At 39.2% G+C, this 20,491-nt stretch overlaps 1 protein-coding gene across 2 annotated transcripts in view; it reads right to left on the reverse strand.

Moving 5' to 3' along the window:
* Positions 1 to 20,491, reverse strand: part of TLN2 (talin 2) — a 142,486-nt gene that overhangs the window by 19,704 nt on the left and 102,291 nt on the right. Inside the window, exons 41-51 of one of the 2 annotated variants that reach the window (XM_042875741.1) lie at positions 18,872 to 19,042; positions 18,241 to 18,387; positions 17,237 to 17,338; positions 15,780 to 15,899; positions 13,367 to 13,513; positions 11,351 to 11,517; positions 9,083 to 9,266; positions 7,584 to 7,709; positions 6,229 to 6,345; positions 3,169 to 3,354; positions 50 to 157 (exon numbers count right to left, since the gene is read on the reverse strand). In XM_042875741.1, the coding sequence (XP_042731675.1) occupies positions 50 to 157; positions 3,169 to 3,354; positions 6,229 to 6,345; positions 7,584 to 7,709; positions 9,083 to 9,266; positions 11,351 to 11,517; positions 13,367 to 13,513; positions 15,780 to 15,899; positions 17,237 to 17,338; positions 18,241 to 18,387; positions 18,872 to 19,042 (1,575 nt within the window). The remainder of the gene's footprint in view (positions 1 to 49; positions 158 to 3,168; positions 3,355 to 6,228; positions 6,346 to 7,583; positions 7,710 to 9,082; positions 9,267 to 11,350; positions 11,518 to 13,366; positions 13,514 to 15,779; positions 15,900 to 17,236; positions 17,339 to 18,240; positions 18,388 to 18,871; positions 19,043 to 20,491) is intronic. The other variant, XM_042875742.1, reaches the window with a different exon arrangement.

The following is a 20,491-nucleotide window of genomic DNA, read 5'->3' on the forward strand; positions in this document are numbered from 1 at the left end:
ATTCTTCTTTTTGGAAGGGTCCAGCACGTGCATGCAGGCTCCTGCTTACCAGGAGGACATGTTCCAAGAGTTCCAGGTATCCCAGCGTACATTCTGTTCCAAAGCGCAGGGCTCTCTCTCGAACTTCTTGACTCACCTCCTGGTGATATGATGCTTGCTGAGGAGGAAAAGCAACATCAGTGCTCCAAAAGTGCCCCAAGGAGGTTAGGGAAAGAGAAGGGAAGAGATTTCTCCTAAAATGCAGAAGACATTTGAACTTGAGAGCCAGCCATTTCTATCATAAACAGTCAAGCAAACTGGGCTCAAAAAGGAGCACAGCTCCAGTTCTGAGAACACCACTGAAAATACATTTCTTATTAGTTCTTCTTTAGGCTTTCTCAGCAGTAATACAGCTTCTTTTATCAGTGAAAAAGAAATAGAGAACCCTCTGAAGAGCACTCTGAAAACAGAGGAGAATTTATGATGCATTTTAATGAAAATATTTATCTTGGAAAATATCTTGGGACTGGAATGGGCTCTCAGGTTGGACACACACTGTTCTACAGTGCAAGTTTGTGCTACTGTGGCTTTTCCCATCTAGTATCAACAAAAATCAAAATCCTAAGTGCATTTTGCAACTCAAAAATGATGGATATTTACATCTTTCAGGTTAGAAATGTGCTAAAACTCTATTTTATTTTAAGGCTATGCAGTCAGTCTTGAAGGAAATAAAACAGAAATAGTCATCTGGTTCAGACTCAAAAGCACTGGATCCAGACCACTTTGTACCAATCAGAGTTCAAGTACCAGCCAAGAGTTTTCTAAAAGCCTTACATTTTATAAATACAATTCTATGTCACTGGGGACCTTTTGACTGAAGGTAAGTGCTGACTGTCGACAAGTAAAACTTCCAAGATTAACTAAAAATGAGCATCTCCTCTCACAGAACAGCCCCATCCACCCGTGCAGCTTTCTGTCTTTGATTAGGACTGCAGATTATCTCATTGCTTGTGTATTCTGAGTATTCTCTGCAAACCCTCCACATTCAGAACAAGTGCTCTCGTGAGCTGGACCTGCAACTTGTCTGCGGGCACCCTCTGCTGGGAAGTTCAAGATCAGCAGAGCACAGCACACACAACAGATGATTTGTCACCATCAACTCCTCATCTTGCCAATAAGCAATACGAAGGCAAAGGAGTTAACAAGATGGGATTCTCCCCACCTTCAGCATCCTTCAAACACACTGCAAAGGTAATTTAAATAAAAAATCCAGTACAGTTTACTCTTTATTTCCAAAATGGAGCAGAAGACTTCTCCAGTGTACCTTATGAAGAAACTGTAAACACCTTAAATTGTGCTTTGCATACATAACCAAGTCTGATATCAGAGTACTTCTGGAAGCATTTTTGAGATTCGCTGAATCTTAAACCATTTACTTTGCAATAGTCTGATGACATTTTTGGAATCTAGAGATGTACTAATAGAAATCTCACTAGATCAGTTAGGACTTGTAACAGGAATTTTTACTTTCCCAGACATGCACACCAAGCCTGCCATCTTCAACTGAGAAATGTTTCCAAAGATGTAGGAAACATATTTCCTTATGGCAAGGCTTCTCTCTGCTAACAACCCTTATTTTCTCTATATATGCTTTCAAAACATTGAGACAGCACTACCTCTCATTCCACGACTCCTAGACTATCAGCACCTCTGGAGTAAAATGTACCAAAAGATTGACAGAAACAAAAAATCATGGCTGTTGGAAGGAATGCTGGGAATACATTCAGCCCAACCTCCTTTTGCAGGATCTTTATTAAATTCAGACCAGACTGCTTAGATCTTGTCTTAGTTGGGTCTTGGGAACCTCCAAAAAGATGGAAAAGTTGGAAATTAGGATAGAAATCAGATTTTTGTTCCAATGACTAATTACCAGTGAAACATAGGTGGAACTTCTCTTAACTTTCAGTTTTTTACTGCTGTGTTTTATCCTCCTGCTACACATTCTTCTAGAAGTTTCAGTCAACTGGATTCTGCCTAAGACATAATACGGAATAGTTCTCATGTAATTAGCACTGTTGTTAAAATTTACTGTGAAAATTAGTTGTGTTAAGCTTCTGAGGTTTGCATGTCGAGAGGGCAAAATCAAAATCTGAAGCCTGAAATGTATTCAAGAACTGTCAGACACTAAGAACTCTAACAAAATGAAGTCAAATAAGAAAATTTCATTCGGTAGTTTGTATAAATTCAGATTTAAGTTCTTATATAACTTGCACTTTTATATGATGATCTTTAAATAACCCACAACACAATAAACCCTTCCATGTGGCCAGAATTAAGCTATGAGTAATCTGGGACTGACTTTGGCAGGGATGTGATGAAATAAAATTCCCACACGTCAGAGAGCACTATCATTTTCCTGCCAGCTTCCATACATGTAAAGGCAAAGCAAATAAATAGAATTTACAGACAAAGACATTTATTTCTGTAGGCTAAAAGGAATGGCTTTGTAAGGTCTTCGTAATCCCAACATTTTAAATTTATGCTTCGATCCTTTTTATGATCAGAGAAAAGATAAATGACTATTATGTCATTTATACAACATAGCCATGGCCTCTTCTCCTCCAAGTTTCGCAGATCTGCTTCTGAAAGTTCTCTAGTTCAAGTTTAGAAAACAGGGTATCACTATTTTCATTGCAAATGCAAAACACGTTTTTGTAAACCACTACAGAAACTGAGCAAACTGCTAGTTTAGTAAGAGGAGAAAGAAGGAAATAGACCTGAATGGCTCCTTCCACTGGTGGATTCCTAGAAGTACTGAAATCATACTTGTGACCACAGCATTATTCTTTTATTCTATCTGTATTCACCGCTTGTCTTCCAGTTAAATAAAAAGACTGAAAACAATGAAAATTCAGGTCATTTACAACCTCTCGGTTTCTTAAAAACAAAACAGTGATCATTAGTGTTGTTTGTTTTTTTTTAAGCACAGAAAAATCCTCTGCTAGAAATGTTACATCACCTTATAATTATTATAACCATTAACTTTCTCATCTAGAAAGTAAAACACTAACAAAAAGAAAACCGAACAGAATCTGTAAGTGAAAGAGATGATTACAGAGAAGGAGAAAAATAAAATACAGAGGGGAAAAAATATATATATCAGTCTTAGACATGGAAGCAATTCTTTACCTTACAAGCTGTTAGCATGTCAGCTACTGCTTTGCGGCTGAGATTTGCTGTAGCAATCACATCCTCCTGTCTGCATGAGTTCCCAGCTGCCACAGCTTTGGCTGTTGCCATGGTGATTCCTTTCGTCATCCGGATTGATTCTTCAGGTGATGATGTCTTTTCTGGAACCTCATTTGACTGAAACACCTTCAAGTGAAAGCAGGAGGAAAGCTTGATACCCACCCATCAAGTCAAAACAGAACAACTCAAACCGAGAAAAAGAGACAGCAACTGGATGCAGACTTCCATTAGCAGGAAATGAGAAACATATTCAGAGTACTTCAGTATCATTCTCATTCGTTGTGAGCCTGGTCCTGATAAGCCTGCTTACCTACAGACAACAGAGAAACAACTACTGAGCCCCTGTTGCCAAAACCAGCATAGTGCAGGATAGCCAAAGAACATCGCTAAAATATGCAGATGTCTCTTAAAAAAATGGAGGAGGAGGAACGAAAAATCGTATTTTCTCTTATTCTACATTTAGTCTCCATTAGAATCATAGAGATCCCATTTTTCATAAGGACTTGCATGAAAACAGTTTAAATTCTGACAACACACAACATTTATGAATGGAAGACCACATTAACAGTTTTAAGATGTAGATAATACAAGATAGGAAACCTTACTTTGAGCTCATATTTCACATTTCCAAGTTTTAATCAATTTGCTTGCCATTCTTTCACTCTGCAGCAGCAATGCAGCCATCAGGAGATGTTTTCTGTACTACATGCATTACAAACAATGCTTTGGGGGTACCTCTTCATCCTTAGCATGCTAGCGGCTACAGAACCCAGATGTCTTGACAGCCATTTGGCCTGGTCTATCCCATGCTCCTGATCAATCAACTTTTCACTGTCTCTCTTCAGAAATGGAAGCAATGTTAAAAAACAGTCTAATACGTGGATGATATTACTCAGTGTTGTTCAAATTCAGTCCCTGGAGTTCCAGGTCAAGTTTGAAACACCTTCCTAAGCTCATATCTGCCATTCTTGCTTCTTCTCTACACCAACCCAGCACCCTGCTTTTCTCCCCACAGAAGAGATGACAGCAGCTCTACCACAGGCCCATTGCTTAGCAAAACTGACAAAAGGGAAAGGAGGAGGAATATTTCAAAGAGATAGCAACTAGATTGAGAAAACACACACAATAACGTTTCAAACATAGACCTGACACATTTTAGAATTTATGCAAAGGAATGACGTTTGTTTTTAGTCATCCAGATTTTCATAAGGATACGTGACAGCGGCACGCACTAGAAACCACAGATCACCTAGATTAGAATTGCTCCTTGAGATCAAGTTCAACCATCAACCTGATCTACTGAGTCCTAACACTAAACCAGGGCCATTACAGCCGCATCCACACATCTCTTAAATACTTCCAGGGAATGAGACTCCAACTCCCACATAGTCAGCTTAACTGCTCTCTGTGAAGAAATTCTTCCTACTATCCAATCTAAATCTCCCCTGGCACAACTTCAGACTATTTTCTTGCATCCTATCACACATCACTTGAAAAAATATACCAACACCCTCTCCTGGTTGCAACCTTCTCTCAGGTAGTTGTAGAGAGCAATAACGTCTCCTCTCAGTCTCCTTTTCTCCAGACTAAACAACCCCCATTCCCTCAGTTACTTCTCATAAGTCTTGCTTTCTAGTCCCTTCATCAGCACTGTTGCTCTTCTCTGCACATGGCTGGGCAACTCAATATCCTTGTAGTGGAAGGCTTAAAACTGAACACAGCATTTGAGGCGTGGTCTCATAAGTGCCAAGTACAGAGGGACAATTACTTCCCTGGTCCTGCTGGTCACATCATTTCTGATACAACAACCTGCTTTTCATAAACCCATGCTGGCTGCATCTGATCACTCCATTGTCCCACTTATGCCATGTGATGACATTCAAGATGACTTGCTCCATAAAATGCCCTGCTATCAGACTGATTCTTCTGCAATCCCCGAGTTATCCTTCCTGCCCTTTGTGCAGATTGCAGACAAATTCACTAACCTCCAGTCAAGGTTCCTCTCTGGTTAGCCAGGACTGCTGGTTAATTATTGAAATTGTACATTCCAGATCAGATACTAAGCCACGAGCTTTTGCCACCTGCTGAAAATATCTGAATTCCCAACAGGTATACAAAATGTTAAGTTTCTTTTTTTCATTTCCCTTCTTCCCCATTAAACACTAATTTCTTGCTCAAAAGAGCACCGTTCTCACCATGAAAAACAAATGCTTTCTGGAGCGCCTCTGAAAAGACAATACTATTCCAGGTGCAGTTACACTCTTAAGTATTTTAATGCACACACAACATACAATGAAGTATTTCCCAATGAAGACATTGTCTATAGATGTTTTTTATAGACAGGTATGTTTATAGATATTTTTAAAATGGATTTTAGCCAAGGAAAGAGGGAAAGAAGAGCCTTATTCACAAACAAGCAAGTATTAATTTACGTCACTGATCAGTGTACTAGTGGAAGAGTAACTGAAAGATGCAGCTACTGGTTAAACTATCATATCTTAAAGAGGAAGGAAACTAATTGTCATTGATCTAGCACCTAATTTGGAAGGTACTGTCAATTCCTTCTCTGATAAAATATGAGAAACCAAGCTATTTATCACTGGTAATATCATTTCTAAATAAAGGAAAGACGGAAATAAGATTAAACAGCAGGCTTTGATGGTAAAGAGACATTCTGAAAGCCAAGATCAATAAAAAGCAAACAACATTTGACTTAGAAAATAAAGTCTGCAGTGAAAGCTTAATGTCTAAACAACAAAGTTGCTTCCAGATTTTTTATGTGACACTAGCATCTCAAATCTCTCAGTGGAAACCATTACTATCTCAAAGTAGACAGGCTGAAGAAGCATGTAATTGGATTTTCAGAGATGACATACAATGGATGGAGGTAATGAAACTGCATCCAATTCACTGCAGAGCTTGAGGACTCCTCATGCAGCCTAGTCTGATGTTAAGAGTTTAGTTTCAAAAGCTGCTATGCATGGTCATTTTATTCTTTACCGTGAGTTCCTGTTTGATGTACTCAATTGTGGCCTCAAGAGCTCTTGTCCCTCGAGTTGCTTCATCTTCTACTGCTTTAACAGTCTTCAAAAGTGATGTGACATTTGTTACCATCACCTGAAAAACAGAGGTGAAGAAAAAATGCACAATTCATCCCTCCCATATTACAGAGATGGCATGTTATGAATCAAGGCAAAATAATATAGTTGTCTTATTACTTCTGATGTAGCCAAAAAAACATCATGAACTGTAATTATTATGGGAATAAGTATTGACTCTTCTGTTGGCCAGCTTACGAGAGCTCCCTGTAAGTCGCAGAAACGTCTTACTACAGAACAATACTGCATTGGTTGTTCCCAGGAGAAACTCAACAGTCATAATACAGAGAATAACCTAGTAGTCATTGTCTTTCCTAAACCCCAGTACGCTGACATACAAATGATATCTAACTAACACATCTGAATTCTTGGGAATTAAGACGAAGCAGAAAGGCCAGCTTTTTGACAACAGGAATTTAAAACGTGGATAGCTTTTCTGAGCAGGAAGAGCCAAGAAACCACTCTTCTAGACTAGATGGGTCATTTTCAAGTTGTGCCTCTACAGTATACTGCTCTCCTTTAAAAGGAACAGAGGCACAGGTCTCACAGGTAAAGACAGGAGAGTGAAGATTGCATAGCAAAGCAAAAAGCTACCAAAACACTCCCATAATACGGAAGCAGATGTAATATCGTCTCAATCTCCACATCTGGAAATATTTTGTAAGACAGTTTTAAGATCTTTTTGAGGCAAATGTCAAAATATATCTCAGATGCAAGGAAAACATAGCACAGAAATATCAGACATGGTGGAATCTGAGAGCTTTTTGAGCTTTTACATCCATGTACTTCCTGGAAACATCTAGAGAGATGGATCATTAGTCTTCATAAGCATAAAGCCTCACCACAGGGTTTTTGGTGTTGTGCTCCCCATCCCTCAAAGCTGCAAGGCCTAAACAAGGAGGGTAACATGCTCACATCTTGAGCATATATCATCATTCAGATTCCAGGACTTAAGTAACAGATTTTACTGGATAAATTGTAGTCTGTAGTGGTATGAAAACTGGCCCTTTTGGGGTTGCAAAAGATGTTTCTGTTTAGAAAGATTACAGTTCTTCCATCAAAAATACAAAAGTCATCTGACAACCCACAAAAACTGACATGGTAACTCAGTAGCATCTTCTTATTTTCATATACATCCCAGAATGCTACTGAAACACCTCAAGGAACCAGAAATTGCTGAAATCCAAAGTCAAGCTGTCTAGGAAGCATGACTGGACCTGATACTTGCAAATAAAAAGTAAGAACAAGCTTTCATACCTTGGCAGCCCCCTTCAGCTGGTACATGGATGGGTCATCTGCTGGCTTGCTGGCAGCTCCTTTTGTAGCACCAATGAGGTCAGAAAGGGCCTTTGCAACATCCTTGATCGCATTGATCAGGACAACCTATAGGAACGAGAAACAGACATAAGGCTCATTCAAGAAATGGATTCAAGTAAGATGAAGACTTCCCAGACAATACACAGACACTACAACAGCCTTGCCTATTATTTTAGGGTACTATTTCAATAACTCCTCCAAATTCGTCCTTTTCACCAACATAAAATCAGATGTTCTAAGTATTTTTTTAGACTTCAGAGCAGTTGTTCACTTCAAGAAAAAATAACACATGAAAGAAAAGTAAAAAAGCTCGGGGAAAAAAAAGTGGAACAAACACTTCTCAACTTTTTGTAGCAGTACATAAGAATACAGCTTCATTTTTGCCTGATTTTGTTCACTGTGATTTGTATATAAATGAAGTCCTTGATATTCCTGAGAAGTTTATCAGCTTTTGGCAGCGCAGATGCTTTATGGCCAAGGAAATATGGAAAGAACCCCTGACATAAGACATGTCAGTGTGATTTGCTGTTTCCCACTGACTAGGCTGTACAGCAACTAGCACTACTAGCACTGTAAGACAACTGAAACTATCGTGTCAGGTAAAGTCAGCTTTGCCTTTATAGAAAAATGCTGTAATGGCATTGGGTTCTACATTATTAGAAATGCTCCATTTAGGACAATTTCCAGTTGGTAATATAAAATTGCTCCAAAAAATATCTATTTGTAAGTAATAGCAGTTCATTCTAAGTACTGCATCCTCAGCTATAGAAAAACAATGTGAGATAAAACTTCTGTATCTGTAAAAGTTTTTTTAAGGAAATTCTTCTGTTAAAAACAAGTATTTCCAGCAGACTTTTTCTGGACAGGAAAATCTTGGAAGTTTACTCCATTATGGAGGTCAAAACTGAACGCACAACCCTTCCAGAGCCTTATTTGAGATAATCCACACTCAAGGCTAAAGTTATTGCATTATATTAAAAACAACACAGACACAGCTACAGAATACTGAAAGCTTGTTAGCCTATGCAAGTAGCATACAGTGCCCATCCCAGCTGCCAGATCAATAAAGAACCTTGAAGCGATGCATATCTATCTACAACAAAATGAGGTAAGTCAGGATTCCCATCACAATATAATAAAACTAAGACAAACACTTCATGAAAAGTATCTGAGCACAAAGACATCAATGAAAGAAAAGCAAATAAGTTACACAGAAGCTTTCCTATTTCTGCTCCGTGTTCCAGGGTGTTGGCTGTATTCTAAAAAATGAGCAATGCCTGATCCAAAAACGCCCCCAAAGAGATGAACCCTTCATCTTTGACTTCAAGTACTACTCTCACAAGGTCTTACCAAACAAAAACCTTCTCTACCCTCTTTTTCAACTTCTGTAAATTCCTTTGATTTCTGTAAGAGTATCAGAAGAATCAAGAGCATCTCACCTGTGTTTCAGGATCATCTGATCCCAAGCTAGCTGCTCCCAATTTTACTACCTCAGCGAGCTGGGTGATGGTGTTAGCTGATGACTGAGCCGCCTGAGCCAGTTTGTCCTGACTTGAAGCAGCACCGGAAACCAACAATTTTGTATCTTCAACTAAGGCTTTTGCTGTTTTCAGGATATTTTCCCTGCAGCAAAAAGAAGGAAGCAGACAAGGGAGTGGAAAATGTAAAAAACATGTTTTCAACATTATGCCCACTAACAGCTACGTGGAAGAGCTGATATAAGTCACTGTGCCAGTGTCCGCTCATGACAATGTATCACAAGCCAGATGGCAATTAAAAAAGCAAAAAATGACAAGTGTTAAAATGATAGCATTATAGTTTGATGCAAGGCAGTCAGTGAAGTTACTCAGTCTCAATAAGAAGTGAGATAGGGTTAACAGCACGATAGATCGCTCCATTTTAACTCTGGAATCAAATCTGGTCAGGCTGCAAAGAAACTATTTGTCAACCCCCCGCTTTAAACAGCACACAATAAAGAAATGAAAATAATTAAGGAGGGAGAGACACAGTAGCTAGAATGGCAAAAGGAGGAATGTGACTGATTTAGTGCTCCCCCCTGCTGCCACCACCATATAGATCCAAAGCACATCTGGAGAAAAAGAAGAAACCATTTTGAGAATATGCTTCATGTACAAGACAAGTTAACTGAGAGCTTTAAGTGCATTCAGGTAAAATGTCAGTCTGGAAATTAATTGCACAAAAAGCCAGTGACTAATATCTTCTACGTCACTCAGCATAGCAGAGGGACAGACTGTTGTTGTAGGGTATGCTTCAGCTAAGCATTAAATTCCAGTACTGCCACCTTAAGTAACACACATTAAAAAACTAAAAGATTGGTGTAAGACAACCATTTTAGTCTTCACTCAACTTTCAGTTATCTAAACTGAGAAATGAGTCACTGCCACCCCTCTTCCACTTAAAAAAAAAAAAAATAACATTCCAGGAACATGGATAGGGAACACTCAGCACTTGTATGTGCACCTCATGCTCAAAGGAATTTAGAAGTAATACCTAAAAACATCATTATTCTTCAGTCTAAAGGAGTTAAATCCTGCTCTTTAACATGACTTTTACATGACACTTCCTGAGTTTGCTCATCCATCTCCTTTCTAAATAAATAATCTGCGTTGAAGAAAAAGAATAACATCCACTATACAATATGAAAACTTTCTGGAACAAGAAGAATGCCAGATTTACTCCATATAAGCCAAAACTGCACTAAAAGAAAAAGCTTTAAACACTGTTTAAAACCACTGTAATTTCTGTTTTATTATAGATGAAGAAGCGCTATGTTTTAAATTAAATGTGCTCACAGACCGTTTTAATTCATAAATATTCTTTAAGAGGAAATTGAGGCCAGTCTTCAGTACCTACCCATAAACCAATAAAGCAAGCATTAGTCCTGTGAACTTAAGAAAATGAGCCCTGACATCACTCTGTAGAGCAGCAGCAACTTACACACCACTGCGTCTTGCCTCTTTCCTGAGCAACTCCTATAACAAGGTGGGAAATAAATGCTGACTATGCAACTGCTGTGCTGGCCAAATAGGTTGCTATGTAATTATTCAGTTAATAAATTGTGGCTGTGAAACCTAGAGTTTTGCAGCAGAGGAAGTCAGTCAGATGGCATAAATCTCTTAGCATGCTGAAAAATGCAGTGACATTATTATATGCCAGACGCTACTAGAAGGAAAAACTGGCTTATCTCCCCCAAAGGGAAAACGTGGCATAGCTGTGCCCTATGCATCACTGCTGCTTACAAACATTAACCATATAAAGCATTTAGCAAGACAAACTAGCAGTCAGAAACAGCTGTTGGAAAAAATGTATAGAGAAGATTCTTCTTCAGTGTCTTGGATCACTGATTCACCCTAACGGAATGACAGCGAATGCTAGCTTATACACTGATGAAGCTTAATTAAAAGCAAAAAGGACAAAATAGAGTTACAATTGTGGTTATCCATTGGAAGTGCTCTTAGTAGATGTCCTCCATCTGTTTAAAATTCTTTCCTTGCAGAAATAACAAAGTGAAGTTTGCTGTCCTCTACACATATCCTATTTTTCCCACTTCTATTCACATTCTTCTGCTTCATTTGACTGCATTCCTGGGAATCTAGTCAAGTAAATATTTATCTCCATGCGCCTTTTGCTTCTGCCAGTTTCATTCTTTCCCTTTGCATGCACTATTTGTTTTCATTTATACTGACCTGTGGTCTGCAAATGATTCGTTGTTTTCAGCATTAAGGGTTCCAGCAGTAGCAAACATGATAGTGGTGTCTAGATCTGCAATTATCCCAGACACAGCACTGGCTGCAGTAATACAAGCTTGCGTGCCTTTGTTTCCTGCTTGAAGGGCAGATAAAACTAAGGAGACCTGGAAACAACATAAAGGAATAAGGTTGTAATTCAAACAAAGCCTCATTATCTGATACTGAGTCAAGCTAGCTTTTAACAGTGGAAGCCCATTACTGGCCTTTGTCATTCATACAAAGACAGATTTGATTGGGCACTTATATATACAATAAATACAATTGGCATTATATATACAATAAATGAGATCAGAAAGGCCTTATCAACATCAGCTTTAAGTATAAAGAATAACATTTGGCAATCAATACTACAAGCATACATCTTCCTTACTATCTGTAAGAAAGGAAAGGTTTCCCTGCTACAATAAACAAGAATTCAAGTTATCTTGCAAAGCTTTGTATTGTCAAAAAGCAATACATTTACTTCAGAGTCAAAATCGCTTTTCCATCATCTCCGGTACCTGCTTGGTAATGTGACCACAAGGCTGAAGAACTTGCCTTGTGAGTCTGTGTTGTCCTACAAACAATAGTAGAGGAGGTACACCTCTGCTGGCTGATGCTATCTAACTGCTGTTGCTGAGGTGAGATCCCTCCTCCCTGCTGTTAATAAATACACACTTTGTACAAGATGTGAGGAAAATCACAGCTCAGAGTCAATATCCTGTACTGTTCATAAACACAGTGCAGTGCTATAGTGTTAAGATGCCTCTGCCACTCTGGTTTGCCTTCAAAGAAACACTCACCTAAAAACAACCACTATCTGGCAACAAACATCTGCATCCAAACAATACTTAGGACTGAACAAACACAATCCTACATCCTTCCCCTTCTTCCCCCAAATGCTGCTTTTGTAGTAGAATCACTTGAATTGGAAGGGACCCTTAAGACCATCTAGTCTAACACCTTGCAGTGAACAGGGACACCTATAGATAGATCAAGTTGCTCAGAGCCTCGTCCAGCCTGACCTTGAATGTCTCCACGGACAGGGCATCCACCTCTTCTCTGAGCAACCTGTTTCAGTGCCTTACTGCCCTTAAGTTCTTCCTTATAACCAATCTAGATCTCCCCTCTTTTACTTTGAAACCATTTCCCTTGTCCTATCACAGCAGATCCTGCTAAAGAATGGGACAGACTCTTTTTTATGCCTTCCCCTTTAGGTATTGAAAGGCCACTATCGGGTCTTCCTGGAATCCTCATCCAGGGATATTTATACTAACCTCTAATAGTACAGTCCCTCACGAGGTTCTGTACAAACTTTCCCCCTGAACAGGTTCCTGTGATTCACTATTAATGTCATCTATAACTGTAACTCTCCTTACAAGAAACTGCCTTTGCTCAAATTTAGAATTGCTGATAACCTGGGGTACAACACAGTAGAGAAGCTGTACAGCTGAGAGCATACTAACACAGGCTGAGCAAGTGATGTTCCATGAAATCTAAATGAAGCTGACATTTAATTCTCCGCTTTCATCTCCCCCCAAAAGCAAACTACATATCACACACATCCAAAGACCAAGAAAACCAAGTCAGGCTGAAGATGCAATTCTAAGCACATCAGGATGGCCCAGAGAGCAGAGAGAATGCTGATACAGAAAGAAAGTGACTTCAGACAGCCTCACTGTGTTATCTGTGGCCATCTACATGGACTTCAGTGTTTCCAGGGGAAGTGTCTCATAAGACAAGCACCGTCTGCTGCCTTACAACCAGACTCCCTCTGGTACAAGGATGAAGTTTTAAAACAGGATTAGTACTAATTTAGTACACACAGTGCAGTGAATATTTGAAAGAAAAGGAACAAAGTAAACTTCAATTCAGTCAATATTCTAGTATAATGGTAAGTTTTATATATAAAATAACCGGTGCCTACACAACCAGACTGACTGACTCCTTGGGTTAATACAAAGGATGTCCTACCTTTTCAGTCACAGCACGAGCGCATTCTATCAGTTCCCTTTTGGTGTAACTGTCTGTAGGGCAAATCTGGAGAGCTCCAGCTTTTTGCACGAGAAAGATACAGCCGTGACCAAGTTCTTGCACCCGAGTCTTGATCTGGAACCCTATCTAGATGATAAAGGAGGTAAAGGGTAGAAGGGAGCAAAGTAAGTAAATGTCACACTAGTGCACTGTGTCAACACAAATAGAAATATAGTCACTCCGGTGATTCTTTATTACAAAAATTCTGCCCATCAATGTATTTTCTGCAGAGATTGGGTAGATTTAATATCATCTGTTCCCATAGTAGAACCCTGGAAAAGACCTACTTATAAAACTGGAGTGCTAGTGAACTGGTCCAGGGGACAAGAACACATCTGCAAGCCTAACATGGTTAGCATAACACATTTATCCAAGTCAAGACTACTTAATTCAAGCACACACAACTTCACCAAAAAGGTTGCATGCATTTGAATAAGTTAATTTTCCCAGAATCTTAAAGCAGAAAAGTTACTGTCAGCATGAGATGTCTTAAAGGTATTCATGATGAGTAAAAAGTAAATGCCTGCTCTACACTGCTGAAACCAGGTTGAATAATACATGTATTCTTTCATTTATTTTTGAGTCAAGTACATATTCTCAACACTAAAACTGACCACATACATATGCAATGTACATACATACATATGATGTACATATTGAAATCTGGAAAATCCTGCCCTCACTGCTTCCAATTCATTAATAATCTTATGTTAAAATGTATGGAATATCCCTGTTTGGAAATTCATGCTAGTTTTAGTACCTGTATGTACTGAGGCATATAATTTTGTATTCAGATTAATAATTAAGCAGAACTCACAGTTATCAGTATCACGAAAAATTATTCCTACTTCAGGCTGAAAGTAATGTGCACCAATGTTCATCAATACAAAGAGAAATGCAAGCTATTGCTTCCTGTTTAGCTACTGAGCGTGGAGCACTGTAGTCTATCAGTGGTAAAATTACCAAATCACAATCTCTAAGTAGGTCCTTTGTCTAGACAATCCAATATATCTGGTGACGGTGATACCATCTTACCAGATCTGAACCAAGGCTTTCTATGCTCCATAATCAGAGGAATTCAATGAAAAGAAGAAAGCACAAGGGATTTATTTTTTGCTCACAGAATATGCAGCACCTAATATGGCCGGTCATGCCATGGAGGCAAACCATAAGCACAAAAAGCATAATGCCATGTAAAGAAGCCCTTTCTCCCACGTGACATTCTCATTCTATGGTATGAAAGATGCCCTGGCAGACAAAGACAACTGCGTTCCTACTGTTTGCCCATACCCCACTTTCAGAACAGGAAGTTAGACTTGAAATCCCTTACAGCAAAAAAACAAACAAACAAAAACAAAAAAAATCCCAGAATATTCATTAGATCCCATGAGATGAAGAGCTTTCTTTGTGTTTGCAAGTTGTTTCTAAGTTACCTGGAGGAATCCGTCCCAGTCTACATTGCTGTCTATTATTGTGAGCTGTTTATTTTTGAAGCTAGATGGAGGGGTTTTGACTGGTGATTTTTATTATTTGATCAAGTAATTTCATCAAATACAAGAAGGCATGAAAGCATGAAAAAAGTAAAATGCTGCTCTTTTTGCATAATCCCTAACGATTGTTAAAAATCTGTGGATTCCTAGTAGGAAACTTGTTCCATAGGCATTTTCTGTGCATCAAAAGGACTTAAAAGAACCAGAAGCTAAGACAGGTTAAAATTTCCAATGATCAACAAAAATGTTTCACAGTAACTCCTACTTCCTATTCCACTACACTCACACGAGTAATGTGAAGGCTGAGATGTGCTGTACTAAAAATGCTCTCTGTAGCACAATGCACAGATCAGCTGTAGCCTACAAAGCCACAATGTAAGGCAAACAAAGGCTCAACATACAGAGTGGTATCAAACACAAATCAGATCTCTTCATAAATTATAAGCAGTACTTATGACACTTGTCTGTAGCTAAATGTTGATGCTTTAAGGTTCCATGCAGTCTTGAAAAGACATCATTTCGTTAGATTCAGGACCTCAGACCCTGCTGCTGTCCCAGAGGGCAGAGCTCAGTGCTGCTCCTCTGCTCTGTGAGGAGCTGCAGCCACTGTGAGGCCTCACCTCAGCTCCACTGCTTTGGGCTGAACAAACACAGGGACCTCAGCCACTCCTCATATATCCTATCCTCTAGACCTTTCACCATCACTGTCAGAATCAGCAACAGCTGCTCCCATATTACTGCAACTGAGTGACGCCATTACCTCCTGTTATTTTGCTCTATATGTATTTTATTCACTATAGTAAAGGAATACCCATGGTGGTGCCACTGTATGCACAGAATAAAGAGGTCTAAAAGCTGCAGACCTCCTCTGGTTCAGCAGTAGCTGCAGCCATTCGGCCCTGGAGAGCCAAATGCCCATAGTCATTGGTCATTTGTGATGCAAGTCCTCCCAACTCTTCCGGGTTAGTAACCGACTTAGTCATCTGAAAAAAGAACACAGGCAAGAGAAAAATGACAGGCATGAGAATAATCTGTTAATACACACCAGTTTAGATGCACACACTTTTATTTGGTCACACTGATGAAGTGAGGAAAAACGCCTAAAGTGTAAGGGAGGTGTTCTCCAGTAAGAATTCTGTGAGGAAACTCAGGCAAACATGCTTTATTAGAGTCATGATAATCAGGCACTTGCAGAACATCTGGGATAATCAAAGAGCAGCAGTTAGATCTCGCAGTTCACTCTTTGACCCAGTGGAGCAATAGGCCAGCTGCACAGTTATTCTCATTGGATGATGAGGTGGGATTTATCTTTCAGAGCCACCTTATGATGTCAAAGGTGAGCCAGCCTGTGTCAGTCTCGGCTGCTGTGGCATAGGAGCATAACAATTGAGAAAGTCCCAGGATCAGTGCAAGACATTTCTAAAATATGAGAAGAAGGATAAAGTATACCTTGGTATACATAACCGAGCATCTTTCTGGAAAATATCTACTTTTTAGACAAAAATATTTCTTCTTTGTCCAGCTTATGTTAGCAAAAGGCATGAGATTCCTTCCACAGGGGCACAACTAGCATTAAACAAATTCTTACTATTTGCAAATAAACACTCATGTCATAGAGAGCAGTAATACGGACTGCAGAACTGAATAATTCCTTAAAGGTCATCTCTCCACAGGACATTTTTCATCTAGCATACACAAATAATCCTCCATCCCTCCTGAAAACAAAAAGTGTTCTTCAAAACTCAAACACTTCATTCTGTTACACAGAATAACACTGGTTCAATTAAAAAATATATTTTTTTCCTTTGTTGTTTTTAAACTCAGATAAGCTCCAAAGTGCATGAAAAAATACTATAATATCTTAATCTGTATTCATTCATAAACACTATAGGGATCTGAAGAAATTGATGTTATTTCATGGGCTAAATTAAATAACAGCACACACTGTGAAAGGTCAACCTGAAGTCATCAATGAATGTATGGCAGTATTTTGGTGACAAGTAAACAGACTGACCAAAAGTTATTTAGGTAAAACATTTCCTTTGCATTTCTAACACAAAACAAGTAAATAAAACACATTTTTGTAGAAGAGCCACAAAACAACCCAGAGACCCAGTGCTCCTAGAGAACACCCCCATCAGCACACCTCTAAGGTTACGTGAGCGTATTTCACAAAATCATTTCTTTTATTTAATTGCTCCTAAATAGATAAAGCTATAGGAAATCAGCATGACAACGAGTTACACATCAGTGTGTAAAGCATTCCATGGTTCTTAAGTACACAGAAGAGCTTTTAGTCAGGTTTAGACAAAATTCTTACCATTTCCTGTGCTGTAATAGCAATGGCTTTAGAGTATTTCACCACAGTGGTCTGATAATCAACAAATGTTCCCTTGGGATCTGCAGGTGTACTTTCATCCAGCTGCAGAAATGTGGGAAAATTATGGAAAAAAAACAAACTTCGTAATAAATAACAAACTTTCCGCATGACACTGAAATTATGTATTCATTTTAATACTCTTCCTTGGACTAAATGCACCACGAGATATATATATGGAACTCTAAAAAATGCTTTACATTATTTCATGACTGTGAAATAGAACCCAGATAGCTTTTTTTTTTTTTTTTTTTTTTAAACTTAGAGTCTTTGAGTGCAAGGCCGACTTGCATGGAAAGTTCATATCAACTCTTACTGTTCTCAACAAACGTAGAAATGAAAATGCAAGCTACAGGCAGAATTAACCCTGAGAAAAAAATAAGTAAGATCCCCTTATGAGTTAACAGCTATGTTCTGCATGCCTTTAGAACACACATCCACACAAAAAACATCCCAACAAAAAGAAAAGTGAAAAGATGAATTATTTGTTTCAGCTCATTTATACTTTACAACTGCAACATTCCAATATGGCTCCTTTCAAAAGGTAGAAAAACTGCTTAGGCTTTGCTGCTTTCCCATTGGCACTAACCAGGCTGATCACTTCAAGGCAAACCAGCTGATCACTTAACACACTAACATAAATAGGAACAGGAAAAAGGATAGCAATTAGAAATTTAGATGACCTATAACTATGACTTTCTTTCACTACCAGTATGGTACCAGACTAAAACATTCCCAACTCACTCTAACCACCACTTGCTGCCAGTTCAGAACTATGAACACCATCCTATGCTGATGTTGGTTTCACAATTTGCATTACTTCTGAAACAATCCCTGGATTGCCTGTTTTTCCATGTCAATTGCCACATACTGAAATGAATTAACAGTATCTCCTGCACTGCAGATCTGGTGCCAAGGAAAATCATGCTCTGTTCTTCTCTGCTCACCTTGCTCATTGCCTCTGTTATTGAATCTACCATTCCTCCAACCATGCCTACTTCGCTAGCAGCTTCATTCAAGGTAACCATGATATCATCCACAGCCTCTTTCATCAGTTGAGCTGCCTCAGTAATTGCATCATGAGTATGCGATGCCTGAAACAGAGAGAAAAATGAGATAAAAAATTAAACCAAAAAACATTCTGTCAAAAAAAGAAAAAAGATTTTAAAGCCTTGTCTTAACCCTAAGTCTGTAATAAAGAAGGTTGTAAAAAACAAAACTTCTTTAAGCAAAGACACAAAAATTGAAGAAAAAAATCTACTGCAACACCTGCAGACAAACTAAAGAGTAGGTGCTGCATCACACAGTTGTTCCTCAAGATACTGTGCATGCTGCGCCTGTCCTTGTCCAGTAGGTGCAGGAGCACCTCAAGGCTCTGGACACACCATCACCCCTTACTGAGCAGGAATGCTCATACCTCCAAGTGCTGATGGGCAGACTTGTGCCCTCTGCCATTTATTCCACCACTGTCCAACTGTTTTCCAAGTCTTGTTTAACACCTTACCTCAATTTTGGTACTATGTGCACTGGAAGATGCATTTTACCCTCCGACTTGTCATTATTATGCAGTGACTATACCTTGGGATTTCCTCCTCCTTCTTTGGCTGCATACAACATCTGTAAGGCAGACTCTGCTAACGTCTTGCTCTGGTCCAACACTGTCATTTGTTGCTGATGATCCAGAGTTTTGGATGCTACACCAACTGCAGCTAACACCAAGGGTTCAAAGTAACTTGCAAGCTGTGTAACCTAGGAAAGCCAAAACAACTTAATCAACAGTCTGTTAAGGCTATTTCAGAACTGAGATGAAGAATGCTACTCTCTAATTCAACTCAGATTAGCTAAAGTAGCACACTACTGTAATGCCTAAGAGCTGCCCATTTAGTTTGTAATACATGCCAGGGTGATTTTGTGAGTCATGAGTTTTCAGTGCTGCAATAATGCAGTGTTTCTCCCCTCGGAAGCACACAGTTGAGGGTCTGTATCAGCTGAAATCACTTTCAACACTGACTCGATATCCTTTTGGGTTCCTTCCAGCTCAGGATATTCTATGATTCAATGATTCTAAGTTGCACAATCCTTAGCAGTGCAAAGAAAACAAGTCAGCCCTGTGCAAGATCAGAACAGCTCAGCCTTCAATTACACACAACAGGTCATCAGTGGCACTGCACTGGATTTGGACGGCTCTGTTCACATCAAGGACGGTTGAGATTCACGTCCTTCAAGCCCTAACCTAACCTGCACTGGATTATCATACAGACTTGGAGGGTTCTCTTATAAATAAGATGCCATAACAGGCAGAAGCTCTACCATTTCCTCTAGACACAGGTCATCACTTCTCATGCATTAACTGTTGTACAAGGCAGCCACATGCCCCAATTGTCCTTACTGCTAAGGAGATGGGTGGTTGAGTGCCTGCTGACAGGGCACACTACAGAGATTACATGCCAGGCACTGGCCATGTGCTGAGTGAACTACTTGGGTTCAATACTTTGTTTAAAATACTGAAAGACACTTCGCTATGCAAGCAACTTCTGTTGAGGCAATTGACTCTTCAGAAATGTGTGAACTCAGCATCTTTTTTTCTCCTTTCTGACCCAATTTACACTGGTATGAGGAAACATCTGCTTTTGGCTAAACAACAATTCAAATAACATGATGAATTTAGTAGCTGCACGTTCCAGAGGAAAACAACAAAAATGCTAAGATCAGAAAGCACATATTTCACAAACATAAGGTCTTTCAAAATGCACCCAGGTGAACAGCAGGAGCCATACATTCTGCACTGGGTGGGTAAAACTAGAGTAAACTGCTTATATGCACTTTGGTAAACATTTATCAAATGAGTGAGAGAAGGAATGTGACTCCATAGCTACCTGTTACCTTTAGCCATGTCTAGTCAGTGGAAATAGTCTCCCTCAGAAAGTGGAAAGCAAGCACTTCACGCTCCTTAGAAACCAGTCTAAGCCTCCATCTTTGCCTTTCCCTCCCCTTTCTTAACTTGTCCTTTCTCCACTAATCTCTCTCACACCAAAAACTTCAGTGGATGTGCCTTGCTTATGGCTTTAGTTGGTCTCAGCCCCAAATATTGAGAAATCCCAGATCTTCCTTCTTTCCAAGTACATTCCTTTTCTCTTTCAAATGAAGTGAGAAGCACTGCTTTGTTGTGGTCTCCCCTTTTGTCAAACTGCTCAAGAC

Source organism: Lagopus leucura, unplaced genomic scaffold (genome assembly GCF_019238085.1).
Source record: "Lagopus leucura isolate 7727_CA_CO unplaced genomic scaffold, USGS_WTPT01 Super-Scaffold_100015, whole genome shotgun sequence".
NCBI lineage: Eukaryota > Metazoa > Chordata > Aves > Galliformes > Phasianidae > Lagopus > Lagopus leucura.